Source organism: Haliaeetus albicilla, chromosome Z, assembly GCF_947461875.1.
Source record: "Haliaeetus albicilla chromosome Z, bHalAlb1.1, whole genome shotgun sequence".
Classification (NCBI taxonomy): domain Eukaryota; kingdom Metazoa; phylum Chordata; class Aves; order Accipitriformes; family Accipitridae; genus Haliaeetus; species Haliaeetus albicilla.
In genome coordinates, this window is record NC_091516.1 from 41,492,007 (window position 1) to 41,512,606 (window position 20,600).

Sequence of the window (20,600 nt, forward strand, 5' to 3'; positions counted from 1 at the left end):
CTTCCTCCAATAAACCACATATGGTGGGAGCTGCAGCTGGTGCCTGGCTGGCTGCTGTGGTCCTGCGGGCAGAGCCAATGGATCGGTGCTGAGTGACTGGGGGAGATGCTGAACTTCTGACTGAGCACTTCTGACTGCAAAGACTGAGCATGTCTTTGCCCAGGTGTCTGACTGGGGCTTCCTTGGCTGCCTGGGATCAACCACGCCACTATCAGCTGGAGGTGACGAAGAAACGTCCCGAGGCAGGGCTTCTTCTGACGGTGGCTGCAGGGGAGGGTGTCAGGGTCCTGGGTCAGAGACCACAAGTGCATCCCTCTCCTGGGGGCTGCAAAAACCACCCAGGGTATCTCCTCTAATGGTCAGATGGTCATTCCCCCAATTACTCCAGAAGTCAGGGTTGTATTGGGTATGAGCAGAGAGCCTGGAAAACAAAAACTGGAGAAGACAGTCTGGGTCATCCCTGCTGGTGCTCTGAACTCAGTTTTGGTTTTGCCTTTTTACCTGGTCACAGCAGGCATTTCTGGCTCATCTTTTGTGCACGGAGCAGGTATAAGAAATATTGGCGGTGTATTCCTTTACTTCTTGGCAGGCTTTTCTGGATGGGCTAGTGTGTAGAGAAAGTCAGTAGTCTGTTTCAAGAGCTAGCCCTATGTTGCCTTTCGAGGGAAGGGCTCGCACGATGCTCCAGGACCTCTTCAACGCCTTGGCACCCTGCTGGCCAGGCTTAGGGGACCCTGTGCCTACTTGTTACATAGATGATTTACTGAGATGAGTATCTGGGTAATTGGTTACGTCTTTGTCCCTGTGTGCACACCTGGTTGTGCCTTTCTTTTGTTCACTGCTTCTGCATGCAGAGGCTGACTCACAGCACAGCCAGCAGTCGGCAGGTGCTGAGAGCAGCCTGTTTAAATGGGTCCAATGGTTTGTGCATGTGACAAGGTTTTGAGGGAGGTGAGGATGGTGAGTGACATTTTTATCTTGGCAGCTTTGTAAAATAAACAGGAGTTTTCAGAAGCTTTCCCTGCATGCATAGTTTTGCTTCTCTTTCCAATTGGAATAAAAGTACCAACTGGTGAGAGCTTGTGAAAATCTGGATTTTTAGTTGACCTGCTTACCAAAGGGAAAATGGGGATGGAATTCAGCAGCTTCTTAAGAGTTACAGGCTTCCACTTGAAAAAGAAAGTGTAAGTTTCTTGCCTAGTTTATGAACAAATACAAACAAATCCCACAAACGCATAACACATCCCGTTGTCTTTTTTATGCTGCCGTCTGCTAAGGGTCAAATTGGAGTTGTAGGAAACAGCATTGGAGTTGAAATAAGGAAGGTGTCTAGGATGTTGCATGCTATTCTGTTTTATGCAGCAGTTAATTTCTTTTATTCTTCCTTCAAAACTGCATTTGTTTCTCCAGGGAGCTTAGAGCAGTGCTGGGTCTCAGGTGTGGTGGGCCCAGAGATCAGCAATTCTCAGAAGGGGGAAAGCTGTGAGGAGTAGGTTTTTGCGGTCTGGGTAATAGAGCTTACGAGTTGAAGCAGTGAAGTCAGACATTGCCAAGTAGTCAGTAGCTTGGGGTTTGGATGCTGCCTACAGTAGCCTTGGGTGCCAAAAGAGAGAGAAAGTCTCTCCCCTTTCCAAGTGGTATCAGTCCAGCTTGGAAGATAAGACCTGTGCAGTATTCATTCTGGCATTCCCTGCTGTGGTCCAGCCTCCAGCTTTCTGGCTTAGATAGCAAATTTGCCAAGCACTTCCCAGGCTAGCAGGTGAGAAGCTGTAGTTGTTGTCAGACTGTAAGAGTGCTTTAAATCAGAGCTTTTTTTTTTTTTTTCCCAGAGAGAAAACATGAGTTAATAAAACCTGTCCTTGCAACTAGTTAAGTATGGTGAAAGTCATGTTGCCGCCATAATCTCTGATCAGCTTTGTTGCAATTTAGTGAAGCATTTAACTACTTGTCTCCAAGTTTGTTTGATTTAATCATGCTCTGGAGAAATGTGTGCTGAAAAGAGCTGCTGTTTGAATCAGGGCCTTGGGAAACAACCATGAAATAAATGATACAGCAGCTGCTGGGCTGTACACGTCTGCGACTGGCTGCAAAACATGGGAGGAGGAAATTTTTCTTCTCCAGATCATGTGAAAGCCTGGTAGACATCAGGAAAATGTTAAAGCATAAATTGCCTTGGAGAAGGAACGTAAAGCAGCTCTAAAAGGCTGGTGAGTCTGGCGGCGAGGGTGCAGCCTGGCAGCAGTCTCTGCCAAAGAGGTGGGTTGGGGGTCAGGCATGAGAACTCATGCATCTCCATTCTTTGAGAGGTCTACTCACTGAGGCCTCACTGAACATGCTTGGTAGGCACACTGAACATGCCCTGTACACAGCTGCTGGGGCTGTGGATACTCTCTAGGGTTTTCTTTCATTTTTGTAAATAGCAGAGACTTTCTGAGAGGCTATATTTGATGCTCTATGGGGGACACTGTGTCCTTCGTCAGATGTATGCCATGTGACTGGGTTGGTGTCTGTTATGGTGTCTGTTACTCCCTAAAGAAGGAAGATGGAGTCTGGCTCATCAGTAAAGATTGGGAGGAACACATGTCATTTTCCACAACGCAAAAGCCTGGGGCATTTGTTGTTCCAGCACCAATCTGGAGTGCTGCTTTTGTGTGTCCTGCTCTTTGGCTGTGGTGATCCCTAGAGACTTCCTTATCAGCAAAATCCCATAAAAAGCAGTACTGCCCAGGGCAGGTGCTAATTTTCAGAGGTCGTGACCCAGTTTTAGAGGCATTTGAGCCAGAGAGCAGCAAAAGACGTTTCTGATACTCTAGGCCATGTTTTTGCAACGTTTCAAAAGCTCATCCAACCAGCTGGGGAAAAAAAAGCTGTTTCTGAAAAAAATGGGGAGGCAACTGGGGAAAAAACACAGCTTCTTTGCCTTATATTTGGAAGTACCTTTCTGGCTCAAAATGTAAGACAATATTTTAACGATAGCAAGAAAAGGACAAGTCAAAGAATAAGAGGGGGGGCTTTGGCCAAATCGTTAGAAACATAGTGGCTTCTAATACAAAATATTGGGTGACCCCAGGGAATCAGTGTCAGCATCAGCTTGTGCAGAAATATGGAGGTGCATCTAATTCTGCTAGACTGCTGGCTGCATGGTAGGAGAAATGTTAGCCCTTTCTTTTGCTTTCTTCCTGCACAGTGGTCTTAAAATCTCTTCATAGCTCTCACCTGAAAATTAAGCAAAGTGCCTACAAACTGCCAGCAATGCCCTTTCCTTCACCTTTCGCCATTTGCCTTTGGATCAGAGCTCCTTCTGTAAGTTTGGGAAAGATAAGATATATGGAAATACACAGTGAAAACTCCAGAGTTGGAAATATTTCATCATATTGCTGTGAGTAGCACAGTAAACCCCTGTTAGCAGTGGGGACCTCTCTCTGCTAGATTAGTATAAGTAGGACGTGGGACAATTTCTCCTGGAGGTTGTATGTGTTATGTTGCTCTGAGAAACCTGCTTTTATGGTACACTGTGACTAAAAGTTGCTGCATGTATAGCATCAGCGTGAGGCGAGTTGTACCAGTATGTTTGACCTGCTTGTGTATGGTTCAGCTGAGCCCAGATTTTCACAGAGCTGAATATTAAGGATCTTCAAATAGACCATGCAAGATTCAGAAAGGAGCCAGTGGATCACAGGACGAGCAGTGGGATATGCTCATGTGATTCTCGTTGCAAGTTCATCTGTAGCATATTCACAAGACTAGTTTCAACTCTTTAGTTTTCCAAATTATTTTTGTTTTGTGTCAGAGTTAAAGCTATTTAAATGCTAATGTTTCTGTTGAGTTTGTCATAGCTATTATAGTATGTGATTTTCAGGCTTGTTCATACTTGATGTGCTACTTTTTGGTACTCATGTGCATCAACAGTTCTACACGTTAACATATTTTGAGGCTGTGTAGGAGTTATGTGCCAGAGGGAGTAAATCTAGCTATGTATATAAGGTAAATTACAAATGTGAATTATAAGTGCGAGAAGCAGGGACATTCCATACCAAAATACTTCACTTGAGTCAAGTGGCCTATTTGAAGAACTCCATTAGCTTGTAGTAATAGCAGGCATTTATCCATTGTATGCATCAGCTACTGGAGCGCTGAAATCAGACACAGTTACCCAAGTGATGCACCTAAAGAGTTCCATCCCAACTGTCTAATATCTACTCGGGCTTAAGTCAACCTCCAGACCCTTTTCTTTGCAGGCTGGTATCAACAACAGAATTGTGACCTTTGGTGTCAAACCTGCTGGCATCTTTCCTATGAATTGAAAGAGTAACAATGTTAGCAGGCAGCAGTCCAAGATGTTGATCTTCAAGCATGAAAGCTACGAAAGCTGCCTATCATTTATTTTCTGTTTTGCACTTAGAAACGGGACATGTTTATGTTTGGGTGTGTGACTGGAAAGCATTCAGGTGTCTGTGAGGCTCAGGGGCTTTGGACAGCTGTTCTGGCATAGTTTTTCGGATAAAGCCCGTATGGTACAATCTTGGCCCCATTAAAGTTAGTGACAAAAAAATCTCACTGACTATCAGGAATTAAATTGGACCTTGAATTTCAAGGCTGTAGTCTCGTGGTTTCTGCAAAATTATCAGGGTTATTTTTAAAAATCCCAAACTATAAAACCCAAAAACCTGCTTGAGAAAATGACTGTAATCTGAAGCCCTGCATTCTGATATTTGTTCCTCAGATGAGATTTCTGCTCAAGACTTTTGTGTTACCATGAGCAGATACAGTACTTCCTTGATCAGAGACAGCTCACTTGCTGATATTAGTTAGGTAATTTTCCTCATCATATTAATGTATGTGTAGCAGGGGTCAAACAATAATCCCATCTCATTTCTCTCCCTTTGCAGGCTCTCTACAATTCAATCAAGAATGAGAAGCTGGAATGGGCTGTGTAAGTATACTGCACAGAAATTAAGAGTTTAAAAATAGTACCTGTGTAGTAATCTGTTTATACGTCCTGTGTCACTATCTGAGTGGGCTCCAAAGCCTGCAGAAGGTAGCCAGTGTATGTAATGAGTTTGCTTTTTTATGAATGAACAACCTGGCAATACAGCCTCATCTGTTTCTCCAGCAAGGGGAGTTGTTAATGATGGGAGCCAACTGCATTTGTGAGGAAAGAGGACATTTCATTTAGTAGGAAACTTCAGCCTGAAAAGAGAGAAATTAAATCCTCCGATGTTATATGACTACATAAATAAAACAGAAGTTGACTTCTCCCTTTATCTTTCAGTACATTGTGTCAGAACCACTGAATAGAAACACACATCTTGGATTGAGTTTCCTGCTGTTGGTTTATTGTCTTGGTTTGTCTCCTGATTAACTATGGATAACTTGACAACAACCTAATATGAAAGATGATAAATTGGACAAAGTCTGATATCCCCCCATCCTTAGCTGCTTTCGGCAGGCTAACACTTGTTAACTACAGAGATACTGCAGACAAGAAAAAGCTTCAATTTTTGATCTTGTTAAATTGACTTTTCTCTATGCTTAGGTTTCATGTGCTCTAGGTATGCCAGCAAAAAGTAGAAGGGTCTGCTTTAGATTTTGCCACTTGCATAACAGTGGGGTTTGGTGTAAAATAAAAGAATTATGTCTTTTATCTATTTTGGCTGTACAAGATGTTTACCTGCATGGATTTACATATCTGAAACCTCACCTTCTTGAGAACAATGTATGTCTGGGATGCATGCTTCTGTAGCTTTTGTGCTAGAAGTCCTAACAACTGCATAGATCTTGCAGGTCCATTGGCTTCTGATCTTCCTTGGTTTAAGTTAATCATCTGCAAATGAATTTCTTGTCAGGGTCTGCAACCTCCCTTACAAGGGCTGCTGGTCCCAACTGGGATTGCAGCCCCTGTTCAGAAGTGTGTTAGATAATATCAGAGTAGTGAGGAAGGTATGCTGCTAAGGGGAATCACCAAGAAGTGCCATCTCTGATGAGCTTCATAAAAAGCGCAGTGGGAGACGTTTTCCCAGACTGTGGTTTGGACCTGGAATCTTACTTGTCACAACACCAGAGCTGTTTGGAAGACACTCTCTCACAGGTACTTTAGACCCAGCAGAGTCCTTTATGTGACTTTCTCGATGTCAGAATTTTCTTCTAGCTCTTGCCAAGAGACCATACCGTATCTAATATGCTTGGGCAGCCTCCAGGTGGGAACTGGCTCATGCCTGGCTCTGCTCCCATAAGCTTCAGTCAAGGTGATTTATGCGATAGCTTGCTCCTGTATAGGTAGTAACTGCTTTGGCATTTACATAGTCCAGTTCACGTCTCTTGCTAATTAATTATTTTGGAAAGAGTTACAAGCAGGCTGGAAGAGGGAGAAATCAGAATCCTTCTGAAATAAGGCTTTGGGATGTGGGTGTAAAGCCACCTTCTCCGAGCAGAATGCTCACAGGCGCCAATTGTCCATTCCAATCTGAAACTCAGACAGGTAGCTGGGACTATATGGCAATTACTTTCCATGCTGAGAAACAAAGTTCATTCTGGGCATAGTCAAAGAGGTTGTGCCTTTACCTTTAGGGCTGAGAGTGCTGGCTGGAAGACGGAGTGTGAACATGTCTCTCCTCACTTTTACAGAGATGTGTGATTGGTGTAATCACCCCAAGGAGCCTCGGGACTGCCTGAGCTAGAGGGAGGAGGGACATCACTCTGTTGTTCTGCTGTTGTGATCTGCAGAGAAGGATGGATAGGAAGGGAACGTGGTCAGTTTTGCTGTGATGGGACTGACAAAGATCCTCTCTCCTTTCTAAAGAGTGTGTCTTTGCTTCCCTGATGCATTTGGCAGGGGAAGAAGTGGGAGGTAAGGCAAAGGTGGAAATAGGGCTGCAAAACCCAGCATAAGCTCCCTCACGATGCTGGCATGTTGAAGGAATGCCTTTCCTCGAGCCAGAATCCCTTTGAGGATCTAAGACTCTCTCTTATGAGCTGCTCTGGCAGTACATTATTTGGTGGATTAATGACTGGCAGGCAGTAAGTCCATAGGCAGGGGAGGGTAACAGCGATGCGTAAGATGGGGGAAGACTGCTAGATGATTCTTATCTTACTAGTTCTGCGCTAGGTGTGTCATCATCCTAAATGGTTTGCTGTCCATTTCCAATAGAATTATAGTCTGATCCAAAGCCCACAGAATGAAGAGGCTACTATTCACTCCAATTTTGTAGTCAAGAGAAGTGGTACCTTAATCAGCAGATGTGCTCCAGAGACTTTTGGTAGGAGTACTCATTTATCCTTTATGAACAGGGAAGCACGAGTACGGCTCTGGAAGGGAGAATTGCATTACAGTTCTTTTTCTGCTTTAGTTCCGGGTTCAAGTTCTTCAAAAGGTTAAAAGTGAATCACATACTATGATCTGTAAAATAAACACATCTGGCATGGAATTTACCCTGAACTGGTGAATGTGGGATCCTGAATGCGCACTCCTACTCCACGTTGCACCCCCCCCCCCCAAATTTTTTGGTTACTTTTCATCATAGAACTGCCAGAAAACATTCTGCTGTTTACTTGGCTTGCCATTTACTTTGCTTGCCATTTCCACTTGCCTGTCTTTGTGTTCAGTGTCCTGGGAGAAAAGAGAAAAGCAGTACGGGAAACCTAACAATCAGAAATAAGATTATTCTGTCTTTTGTCCCATTCTATATTTCCTCTTTACTTCTTACAGTTCTAGATCTCTCCTGTCTCTTGGACTGTGGGTCTTTTCTTTGAACAGCAAGCAACGCACTAAGTAGTGATTGGACCTCACTGAAGTCATTGGCAGAAGTTGCTACTGACTGCAGTGAAGCCATGTACTGTTTCATCCAGTTAGTCCAATGCATTCCGTTTTCAGTGTGCTGAGGTCACTGAAACCACCCCAGGAGTACATGTAGCCCTGATAATTGTGTCATTATTTCTCATACTGCTTAAATTTTCCTGAGGGATTTGATATTTCCATGAGATTTTTTTCATACTTGAATGGTAAACTTGTTCTTTAACGCTGGCATCACCTGTGAGATGAAATGAATTCAAGATACTGTGAACATGAGCGGTGAGATTTGTTTAGTCAGGAAAGGGAGCACTGAGGAGAGGGACCCGAGTGTGTTTTTTTCAGTGTGTAAAGGCTGTCACAGAGGAGAAGGGTGTGAATTATTCTTCATACCCATTGTGGATGGGCTTAAATTTGAAACAAGGGAAGTTTGGATTCAACGTTAAAAAAAGCTTTCTAGTAGTAAGCCTTTTAAACCAGGGCATAGGTTTGCCTGGACAAGCTATGAAAGTGCTTTCACTAGAGGTTTTTGTGAACTGGTTATTCTGTCCAGAATGGGTTAGGAAGAGTGGATCCAGCCTTAGAGGTAAAGAGATGGATTAGCTGGTCTCTTAACATCCCTTCGGTCCCAGATTTTGTAGATGGTTTCTCATCCTTTGGCTTTTGCACTGATCATCGTCAGCTTTAAACTGAAAAAAAATCAATTTGATTTCAAAGGCACCAGAGCTAAATGTGTTTTATTTGCATGATGTCTACATGGAAATGTGGTGGTGAACGTTATTGTTCTCCATTGTTTGTAATATTATATTTGCTTCCTATTGAAGGTGATAGAGATAATAAAATAATCATCTTAAAATAGAACGGTGATCTAGAATTAACACACAAACCCCCAAACCACTGCCTAGAAAATTGCAAAAACCAAACAGCTGCATTTGAGCCAGTTGTATCCTGAAAGCTTTCTCTCAGCAGGACAGTGTAGTTTGCAGGAGGATCATTTGTTTTTTGACTAGTTGATGATAAAATTTTCTTTCCAAAGAAGTTTAGACATGGACATGGTATATTCTTTTTTGTTTTTCTGGACTGCACTGAAAAATCATCTCCTTCCAGCCAAACCAAAATAGGTCTTTGAGGCAGTGGTGGTGGGAAAGGGTCGCTGCCAATTCTTTTCTGTGTTTCGTGCAGCAAACTGTGACACCGAGACCGGGGTGGTTATATAGATGTCTGTGCTGAAGCTCACCTTTTTCTGGGTCAAACCGAGAAATCTCTCCCTATTATAATTAACTCTTCATATCCCAAGTTCTAAGATATTTCGTGTTTGCAACTTCATGATTGGTTTTAGAGAGGGGTAAGGTGGTAATCACCAGGCTCTCCTTTCTTCTCTCCTCCCTTTGGGAAAGATTTCTCTCCACTGGTTTCTCAGGTCAATTTCCTAATACAGATGCTACCAGTTCCACAGATTCATGTAATTATATGGTACAAATCTGAATATTTTTTTTTAAATGCCAATTTTTTAAATGGATAAACTCAGCCTTTTGCCATGTCATGTAAGTTTTCTATTGGAAGAAATGCAGAGACAAAGCAGACTTTTAAAAATGAAGGGCTTGACCGTGTCTTTCCAGCTTAGAGAGTTCGAAGTTTTTCAAGGCAGAGCCTCAAATCAGACCATAAAGCGTACAGAAATGTTTTTGTTACCGAGAGAATTGAATGGTGGTTTTCCTCCAGAAGACAAAAATGGGACTTTCTTGGATAGGGTCTTTTTGGGGAGAGGCAAAAATATATTTCTTCACCGAAATGGCAACATCTGCATGTTCTTTAAATCTGTGTGCTTAAGAACAAGAGGCAAACTCTTTCTGGTTGTCAGTGATCATGCATTTGGGAAGAATAACATTGCTGTTTCAATGCTGTGTGTTCAAGTGATAGAGTGAGCAGATCCCGGCTTCGGCGTGTTGGTGTCATGGGCAGCCAGTACCCTGGTAACTGCTCTAGCTGGAGGTCCTTTTCCAAAGAGACAAGCTAAGGGAGGTGGAAATGAAGCTCCTTGTTTTGGGAAACCTTGCAAATGTCATGTGCCATAAGCAGAGTCTTGGAGAAACTCTACAGGTGGTAGGCTTTTCCTGTCACCAGTACACTGCAGAGCAGAGATACTAGTAGGTCCCACATTCTGTGGATGGAAAGTGGGACCTACAAGAGGGTTCACAGCCATCAGCCCCTTTCAGTCATCAGAGAGAGGTCACCAGAGGAATTGCTTCCAGACCCAGCGCCAGGAATGATGTCCCTCTGCTGATCAAAGATAGAAAATCTCTTAAGACTTCTGCAAAGCTAAGTGGACCCTCATGACGATGTTTTGCTACTGAAAGTTGTGTTGGCACCAATGTGGGTTTTTTTCCCCAAGGGAACAAGGATTGTGCTATTTCCTGTACCAAATGGAAAGGAGAGGCACTGAGCCTGCCCCTGACAAGGATCTAAGCTCTACCTGTGTGACCATAGATCCATACCTGCACAGAGACACCACCCGCTGACTCTTACCCCCACATCACTGGAGGCCCTTCACGCTCTGGATGTGACAGGACTTGAATCATCTGAGAGGGCCATCTGAGGATGAAGAAGGAGTTGCATCCCCCACAGGCTAGGGTTTCAAACAAAGATCGGTTTTCAAGTGTATGTATCCAGAGGCCAGCTGAATTTTCTGCAGCTCTTCCTTCTTGCAACTGTACCCCAAAGGCTGGTGAGGAGTAAGATCATATTGTTACATCCTTGATAAAGCCCATCCAGGACCTATCTATTCAGCCAACTTTGGAGGTACATAAGCAAAGGCTAATACCTAAACTGTTTTGCTACTTTGAAACTCCTCCTAATCATCCTACTTTCTTCTTATGCTTGACCACTAAAGCAACATGAAGTATTTGAAGAAGTGAGTCCCAGATCCCCTGGTTTTATTTCTACTGGTATTTCGTATTCAAGATCAGAGGGAGATAGAGGCTCCTTTTAGTTCTATTTTCTCAGTTGTTCATCCATTTCTGGTTCTCTGTAATGAGTCCCCCTTGCCTCTCTGGTTCCCTTCATTGCATCTTACAGACTGGCTTGTGCATCTTGACCTCGTGCATATTGTCAGAGCCCTCAGCTGTCACAAGTGCCTGAGGCTTCTGAGTCTTGAGGTTGTCCCATTTTCAATGACAGATTAAAGGTCCATTTAAAGGTTTGTTCAATGCTACCAGCAGTCATGACAGCAGATGCCATTTTGTCCTTGTGTGCCCTGTCAGCATTTGTCTTTTGAAGAATTCCTGTTTGATCGGTGCCCCAGGGATGCTGCATTTGAGAGCACTGGCCCCAGCACTAGTAGTGCCCAGGATCCCCAGGATTACTTGTCACAAAACCTGTGGCTGCTTGGATAATGGCACTGGTACATTCCCACAGGACAGTTGATCAGTATAAGATAATTCGCTCTCATAGCTCCAAAGGAGGTAGCTTATTCCAAAAAAATGCTAAGCCATTTACTGCAGTAGGTCTCTGCTGACAAGGAGAAATCCGCTGTATCCTTGGCCGAGATCCCAGAATTCACAAGGCACTTCTATGTGACAAATCAGCTCCAGTGCTTGTGCCCTATGAGAGATTTTAGTCTGGATTAGGTACCAGTCTTGTGTTGAGAATTTGCTCTTTGAATGGACACATATCTAAGAAACACATGTCATACAATGGTCCAGACTTGCCAGCAGCTAGTCAGTGCATTAGACACAGGAAGGGTGGTGACAATCAAAATTGTCAGAAATTCCTACACTTTTTTCAATTGGGAGAGGGCTTCAACCAAAGCATGCATGAAGAAATCCTTATTGCTTTGACCAGCAAAAAGTTTTTTGCACATCTCTCCGTTATGGAGTGGGAAAACACATATCAATAGGCTGAAAGGTGCAAGTACTGCTCTCCCTTGCAGGAATCAGGTCTTCAAGTAAAAGTTTTGTTCCTCTTAATCAGGAGACCTTGCAAGTGACCGTGAATCATAGAATCATTTAGGTTGGAAAAGACCTTCAAGGTCATTGAGTCCAACCATCAGCCATGCCCGCTAAACCATGTTCTGAAGTGCCTTGTCTATGTGCTTTTTGAATACTTCCAGGAATGGTGACTCAACCACTTCCCTGGGCAGCCTGTTCCAATGTCTGACAACCCTTTCAGTAAAGAAATTTTTCCTAATATCCCATCTAAACCTCCCTTGCCACAACTTGAGGCCATTTCCTCTCGTCCTAAGGTATGGTGAAGGTATGGTGCACCGCCTTGGCTATATCTCTCCAACTAAATCAAATGTCTGGCACCTTTGTGTGACTCTCAGGCCTAATACCAATGTGTAGCATCTGTATCCATACTGTTCAAAAGTGTTAACCTCCAAAAGAAGATGGTTGCCTCTATACTGCCTGTTCAGGTGTACAAACTTGATTGTGCTGATTCCTAAATGGTGTCTGGAAGTATTTTGGGGGTGTGCTGGGCTAAGACCACCAAGCACGAAGTAATATGAGGTGATCAAAGTCAAATGCCTGGGAACATTCCCTGGCACTGCTGAGTTCGCTAATACAGCCTCCGTGTCTCTGGATTTGGTTTCCTTGTTGTCAAACCACTCTATTATCCTTGTATCTCCTCAGACTAAGTTATTCCCCAGAAGACCATTTCAGCAGAGATCAGGATAACACAGACTGTCGCTCTGGCCTCCAGTTCTTGGAGGACATTTCTTTGGATGGTCATTCCCATAAGCAGACATGGTTGCAGTGTGCCTCAAAAGGAGCTTTTGGACTGACATATGCCTTGCTAGTCCTCATCTGATACAAGCCTTTGAACGTATGCATGTGATTGGAAGGTCTGCCTGGGCTTGTTCTGTCTGCTGATAATCTGGGTCCAGTGAGATGCAGCAGCTTGAAGCCTACCCCTCCTACTGGCCATCATTACACTTGGGATAATGATTTTTTTTTTTAATCAGTTGCTGGTCTTAGGAGAATCATTGCTACCATGGCTTTCCAATGACAGCCTTCATCCTCCCTGACACACCTTTCCCAGTCACCTGGAGGGGAATGTGTGGGGACAGGGCTGCTCTGTAGTCTGATACTAACTGTGGTTCCTCCAGATACACCATCCACACAGAGTCAGTGGCCTGTTTTTCTCTGAAAATCATTGTCCTACTCTTGTGATGGACACCTTTTGTTTTCTAGGTTGGCTGGTCCCTTTTGCCTTTGGCTGTGACAAGCAAAAAGGCATTTATTAGTCAGGCAATGCTTGTGACTTGCTGAAATGGGTTGCATTGTTGTCCCCAAGAGCTGTGTTGAATACATTGCACTAATAAGTAACATTTTGAGGAGCATTTTGTTTCTAAAATACAGATAACATAATTCACCTAATGTAGTTTTTATTTTTAAATTACTACTTTTATGCTAGTCTGTGGAGGAAAATAAAGAAAAGGAGGTAGAGTCTGTGTTTCATATGCTAAGTTAAGGGGTAAGCCACAGTGATCTGTAGTAATCTAATTCTTTTCATATATATGTGAACTCATGAGGAAATTGGAAATTTTTCAGGAGAGCCCAGCAGGCAAATAGTTCCCACTGTAGCACTCAAATAAATGGAATTAAAATTAGGTGAAGTTGGAGGACACGGAACACTTGAAATTCTGCCTTTTGAAATTGTAGAAGGGAAACAGGCTTTTTTGAATATCCGGCTCCTATGTCCTGTGGTGGTGAAGTAGGTGAACTGAAGCTTTGTTATAATCCAACTATGTTTTGGTATATGTCTAGGTTTCTCTCTAAATAGAGCCCCCTATAAAGATAGAGGTATGCTTTGACAAGGAGTGTGCAAGAATTACTGAAATGAAACTTGCTGGTCAGTCCCTTGTTCATGCTTGGTTTTCACTGCTTTTTAAGGGATGAAGAAGAGAAAAAAAAGTCTCACTCAGATGGTACAGATGAAAAGGATAATGGGAGCCAGACAAAGGCTGTCAGTCGAATTGGCAACTCAAATAACCCATTCCTGGACATCCCTCATGACCCTAATGCTGCTGTGTATAAAACTGGATTTCTGGCTCGGAAAATCCATGCGGATATGGATGGAAAGAAAAGTGAGTATCTTTCACTCTTAACATCTCATTTTCTTGTTACTTCTGCATAATGCCACTTATGATAAGCCCATGTGCTTCTCAAGGCAAATAGCGCTGCTTCATTAGGGGAAATTGCAGCAATAACAAACAACGTAGCAATTGGATTATCACACTCTCACTATTAGGCGAGGATTTACAACATTCAGTCCCATTTGCAGCAGCTCTAATGCATAAGCATAATGAGTAATGTGACACAGCAAAACCATGTGAATCTTTTGTGCTAAAAGAAAATGAATCTCATGGTTTACAGAAGAGAAAACAATTTCAAGTGAATTACAGTAGCTGTTCCATAGTAGTTTGGTAATTCTCCTTTTGCTTATGTGACACGAGATTGTTTCAAATCTCCCCTCCACTCTGAGTCTGTCTTTAAAGAAAAGCTGTTCTTTATCTCTTCTTGTAAGATGCTGTAACTGTTCCCTTCCCTACTTGCCTAGCCTTGGGTCACATACCCAATGAAGTTCAGCAGCTTTTGGTAACAGCCAGATTTATGACATGCAGTTCCTCCCTGCCCCCTTTTTTAAATAATCCTGCTGTGTCCCTTACTTAAATTATCCTCTTTCCTTCTTGTCCTACTTCCATTTGCGGTGCACTAATTATTGAAGGCCTCTGATTCGCGTATGTGTGTTTTGTTGTTTCGATATCTTCATTTGTTTGTTTTCTATTGATCTTGGAAACAGCAGAGGCTACTCAGAGCATCTGTATTTTCCCCAATCATTGTTGATGATCACCTACTCATGGTTCACAATGTTGGGCTGAATCCTGAAGGCAGTCTGACTTTGTGGTGGGTTTCCAGTAACTGCAACTCTCTCCTAGCTGGGCTAAGCATTTTGGTGTTTGCATGTTTTGCTAGTATATCTTAGAAGGTACAACTGGAGGTCAGTGTTTTCAAGCTGGAGACTGACAGCTGGACAACTAAATCCAGAGGTGTCGAAATCAAACTGCCCTCATTCTTTGTGATGACTGGACGCTCTGAATAGGTTCCTCTTTTTTAAACTTCTGCTTATTTAACCTTAATAAGTAATTGTATCTAGTTGCCTTTATTAAATTATTTTTCTAATTATAAGTAATCAGAATTGCTCATTATTCAGCACAGTGGATGCTGGCATTTTGGGGATAATCCTTTTATGAGTAAGGTAATTAGGGCTGTGTTTTCCTAAGTTCCTGTACATCTTAGAGGTCTGTCTCTCATTGTCATGCAGCTGTTGAAAAAGTTACATTCTGACTTTCCAGGTTCAAATAAAATGAAACTCAATTTTTTAAGTTAGTTAGACCTTTTCATATTTCATTTCCTAATGGAGTTATTGCAGAGCATAGATCAGCTTGTGTGGGATTGCTAATGAAATTATGTGCTAGCATGCTATATGTATTTTCTCAGGAAAGGAGTGCTGCAGGCTAAAGCACTTAGGCAGTCTAGAGGAGAAGGTTGTAACAGGGGCCGACGCCTGGAAGCTGAACCGAACAAATGCCAATTAGAAATAAGGCCCGTCATGTGAGATGAGAATGATTAACCTCTGGAGCAAGGGACTAGTAACCTCTTCACCATCACTTGCTGTCTTCAGATCAGAATGGGATGCCTTTCTGAGGGTGATGCTTTAGTCATGCACGGGTTATTAATTTCAGTGTAGAGGCAAGTGGATGCTGGTCAGTAGTGCCTGCTTGGTGGAGAGTGAGCTTAGATGCAGACTTCTTGTCTCTGGCACTGTGACCATACAGCCCGTGCCTTCTCTCCCTCTATTGCAGCTGAATTTCAAACTGGAGCCTTCATACCGAATCCCCCTTTTTTCTTTTTTTTTTTTGTTTTTTTCTTTTTCCCCCACTTCTTGTTTATAGGAATTTGTGGGCTGGATATGTTGTCTCTGTTACATTCTCCAACCTCTAGCTGACTTCAGGTTTCTTGAGGCGTGGGGTTTTTTTTTTTCCTTAGGACTTTGTTTGGCTACCCTCTCCTTTCTCTTCTTTGGCTTCCCCTGCAGCTGCAGGAAGAGAGGAAGGGACCAAGAAGCCATCTGACCACTCAGTGCCAACTTGGGTGTGCAGCAGCGGCAAGGGGGAAGGATGCTCTTGAGAGGCACTGATTTCTGAGCAGTGTCCTGTTGGTCCTGAGCAGTGCCTGCCAGCCTGCTATGGCATGGAGAAAGGGTGTTTCCTTCTGAAAACTGGCACACTGCAGAGCTCAGACCTAACTGTGTAGGGGTAGTGTCCACCTACCTGCAAGAGCACAAAGACTAGATCTTTCTGGCCTGCTTTCTGCATTGCTGCTGTTCCCTTCTGATCCAGTCCAGGGCTGTCATCAGGGTTGTTTTATTACTCTCTCACGCAGCAGGTATGTGCCGGCACTGTGCTGAGTTGCATTGTCCTTTGAAAAGGAGAGTACAAAGGAGGTTTAACACAGGACTAATGTAGCTCTCCTGTTGCCTAGATAAAGTGTAAAAATGGATCCAAGTTAAATGGGTTTTCATTTGTTTTCTTTGCAGCTCCCCGGGGAAAGCGAGGCTGGAAAACCTTTTATGCTGTGCTGAAGGGAACAGTCCTGTACTTACAGAAGGTATGGGAAATCACTGTCTTTTGGAAGCTAATTAATGAGGGATAAAGCAGCAGGCATCCTCTCTGCTCTCACAGCCCACCTTCAGGCTCCTTTCCCTCTGACACACAGTGCAGCTCCTCTCTCTGCCCCCCCACCCTGTTTACACACACACTCAGGCATGAATCCTTTCATTGACACCCTCCCCCTTTTTCACACTTTCAAGTCAGTTCCATTGTCCCCATCCACATGTGCACCCTATCAATTCCAGTTTATACCATTGCTGTCACTCGCAGCTGAAAAAATAGCCAGCTTCACTAGAGAGGGCAGCATCATCTCTGTTATCTTGCACGCATTCCTCTAGGCTGCTTTTAACATTGCATTTCGTACATATGACTTCCCCTCCTGTAAGTGTGTCCTTCTTTCCCATCTTTTCATAGTATACTTTTCTGCAGTGCCTGCAAGACCAGCTGCAAAACAATTGAACAGCAGCTTGGCCTTGGTAGGAATCTGCAGCTTCTGCTCCACAGCAAAATTGAAGGATAAAAGGATACTTTTTTTTTTTTCCCCACAGCAAGATGAGACACTGGTTTCTAACAAACTTTGCTCTCTGACAGCAAGAAGTCTAAAAAAAAAATGTCAGCTGAAACCCGTCAAGTCTTTTGGCGCAAGCTTAAATATATTATAGTACAGTTTTAACTATACTCTTGTTACATGGAATGCAACATATGAATAAGAACTGTCAAAATCAAATAAATGGTAGCAGCTAAGTAGATTGTTAAGGCTTTTTGTCCCCCAACGGAGGTGCAATATTCATGAAATAGGTGGTTTTTACCCAGACTGCCCTATATTCTAGAATTATGCTCTTTGGAAAGCCTTTTCAGATTTCCACTGTGTTTTGCAACTATAAGGAGTGCAAGTTCAAGTGCATACTGCTGTTTCCTCCTTCCCTGCTGTGGCCTTCCGAAGCTGTTGATTTCATTGGAGCCAATCTGGATAGTCTCTGAGAAGAGAGAGAGTGAGTGGTTTGGATCAAATTCTTACAGCATGAGGTTTACAAGGTAGATGCTCTGGGTGCAGTACCTTTTTAAAAGGGCTGAAATCCTGGAACAGACAAAACAGTCTGCAGTCAGGATGGAAGATTTGGGCTGAAAGTTGGATGTGATGTGCTCAAAGCCAGTGAAAGAGCCTAAAACCAAGTCTGCTGAATCTCAGCTGAGCCTTCCCTCTGGTCTTCTTGCTGGTGGCAGGTTCAGATTTTACTGAAGTGGTCTTCATGGCAGGCTCGTACTTGCCCTTTCCTGGGTGAAATGGACTCACTTGCTTTGATTTCTGAAATAAGTCATCTTCAGTGCTCACCTGAAAAGACTGCATGGTTCCCTAAGAAGTAAGAAGGCTCTGTGTCCATAACACATTAATTAACTTCTTATTTGATGCTTGAGGGGGGATTAGTAAGCTTTCGAGGGGAAGAAATTGAGATGCTGTCTATTTTAGAGTCTTAATTAAATACTTTTGTGAGTATCACTGGCATACTAGTTTAAAATGCTTTCTGTTTGACAAAATGTGGAGATGCTGATATAGCATGCAAATTTTCTACAGAATGGTGCTCTCTCCGCTCTCACTCTCCATCCTTTGGAGAGCAAGAGAGTAATTTCACATCTAGCTGACTGCATCTTTGCAGAATCAAGTGCATTGCTGGAGTTCTTGTTCTTACTTGTTTGTTATTTGTGTGTCTTGCACTTGTCACAGCACTTGAATTCAGTGATTACAGGCGGGTTACTCTGCAAAGCCGCACTCTCCCACTTGGTCCTGAAGCCACTTGCACTGAAGCCATCTTACTGTAGCACAGTGACAAGCAAGGCTTTTACTTTATGCCGTAAGAGGTTGACAGAGAGGCCTGATGGGAGTTGACTCATTCTCAGAGTGATGGGGTGGCTGTGAGCCTCCCTGGGGTGCCTCTGGCCCCTGCTCAGCCACAGTGCCTCATGCTGCTGCTGTGAAACATCCTCTGGTTTCTCTTCAGCTCCAGAAGGTCCATCAGGGCTTTGCTTCAGCCCTGAAATAAACTTTGCTCTGTTAGGGATGTGGTATCATAGAAGTTGAAGATGCCAGGGTTTTAAAATAACACAACTAGACCAAGCTGTTATCGTAAAAGTTGCTGAGCGTTTGTTTCCTTTTACAATATACCAGGAGACTGAAATTATCCTAATTTCAGAAAGTTCAGGAGCATTTTAAAGCAGCTTGATTTCTTTGTAGAAATGCATAGCTCTGGCAGTAGTCATGGGCAAAGGATTTCCTTGCCTCTCTTTGCCTTCTCTCCTGATTATGGAGTGCTATTGAGCAGGGTGCATTCACGTATGCATACACACATTTTCCCTCTTTCTCTCATTATCTGTATATTATCTATATATCTGCACAGGTAATATCTGTGATAGTGGTTTCATTGCACTGAGTGCTATTTAAGCAGGGGAGAGAGAAATCCCAGTGTTCTAGGTGCTGTATACACACAAACACAGGTACAAACCTCTGCACTATTGCTTTCTGTGTTTATCTGTAACTCAGCTGTTCCCTCAAGACACTACTGTAATATAAATATTAACTGTTTGTAGCAGCTGTGATTCCCCCAGTGGGCAGTGTCATCCCAATTTTGCTGTCATTCTGTTTGCATACCAGTCCAGTTCTCCTTGTTTTGCTGTCAAAGTGCACATATGAGAGTAGTTTGTAAATGGTGGTCACTTGAGATTTACTGGGAAGTTTATTGGGGCAGTCTTGTCTCTGTGCCCATGTTTTTTGATTTTTTTTTTTCCCATTGGAACTTTTCCAATGCTAATTCCTGTGCTGCATATTGCTTTATTTTTAAATGAGTGATTTAAGAGAGATAGTTTCTGAATTAGTGAGCACAGAGGCCACCGGAGGGGCTCAGTGGAAGTGTTCACAATGAGCCAACTACACATGCCTGCACAGTATTATATAAAATGAGAGGTTTGACATGTTTGGGATGTTGGCCCTGTCTCTCAGCATCCTCATGCCAAGGTTAATTTCCTGCCCTCTGTTCACAGCAAGAGGAAATTGCAAAGTAGGAGCTTGACAGAATGTCTGTTCACTAGACTGACATGGGATGTGATGTGCATACAGAAGAGAGGTTGATAAGGAGAGGACATAAGGCTGACCTTGCTTCCTTGCTAGAAATTGCTTCTGGGCAAGCAGTGCAGGACATGGACCTTCGTGTTTTGTTCTGACTCTTCTGTGGGGTTTGCAACACCTTTCCTCTTTGATGTGGCATTTTATTATCTTGCGGCCTTTCAGGTATTTTTATATAACTTTTCTCAAATGCCTTTCCTCTATTAAAATGTAAAAAAAAAAGAGGGGCCAGAATGATATAAAGTGTTTTGTGATGAGACTTTCTGAAAGAGAATTTTGCAGCCATCACATGCAACTGAGTGGAGATACCCACCTACAGTACATTGACTGATAAAAAGCCAAATGCCATTCTCTGGACTATCAAAAATGGATTTAGAAACATGCTGACTCTGGGTCAGCAGGATGTGGGAAAGTCATTCTCCAGGAGTCTGAGAAAGACGAATTCAGCACGTTGTTGCATTGTGTACAGCACTCACATCAGCCTTCAGTTGATAGAGAGGTCACAGTTCCTTTCTGGCTCCTCATATATTTTCTTGTCACTGTCTTGGTCTAACTTTAGTGAGCTGCCTTCCATTTCAGCTCAATCTCCATGCTGACACGAGCATATCAGAGCACTTGCTGTCCTTGATGGCATGGGAGATATGGATGTTCCTGCTGCCCTAGCATTCCCTGCCAGCTGAAAAGAGTTGGAGGCCTTAGAGGAGGAATTTTGACAGCACATTCGTGTCCTTCCAGCTTTCTCTGAGGCTGGCCAACGACGTGGAGACATTTCCGGTATGCTGATCAGTGCCTTTGGGGAAGCTGGCAGAGCCCCAGCTGTCAAGGTAGATTGCAGCCATCTGATCCAGTAGGATTAGCAGGGATTATCATGAATGCTCTCTGTCGGTAAGGAGGGGTTCTCAGCCAGGACTGCTTCTGAGACTGCCCAAATGTGGAGTTTTTCTGGAACAGGTTTAGACACCAGAGTGGGTTGTGGACGTTGGATGCATCTCACAGAGGTAGCTAGGAGGCAACAGGCAAGGTGATAG

At 43.3% G+C, this 20,600-nt stretch overlaps 2 protein-coding genes across 5 annotated transcripts in view; both read left to right on the top strand.

Annotated features, from left to right (window-relative positions):
• ABCA1 (ATP binding cassette subfamily A member 1) overlaps positions 1–20,600 on the top strand; it is a 384,145-nt gene that overhangs the window by 197,474 nt on the left and 166,071 nt on the right. The gene's annotated exons all lie outside the window — the stretch shown is intronic.
• Positions 1–20,600, top strand: part of PSD3 (pleckstrin and Sec7 domain containing 3) — a 113,881-nt gene that overhangs the window by 70,450 nt on the left and 22,831 nt on the right. For all 4 annotated transcript variants that reach the window (XM_069776310.1, XM_069776312.1, XM_069776311.1 and 1 more), the window contains 3 exons: positions 4,890–4,933; positions 13,678–13,871; positions 16,385–16,455. In XM_069776310.1, the coding sequence (XP_069632411.1) occupies positions 4,890–4,933; positions 13,678–13,871; positions 16,385–16,455 (309 nt within the window). The remainder of the gene's footprint in view (positions 1–4,889; positions 4,934–13,677; positions 13,872–16,384; positions 16,456–20,600) is intronic.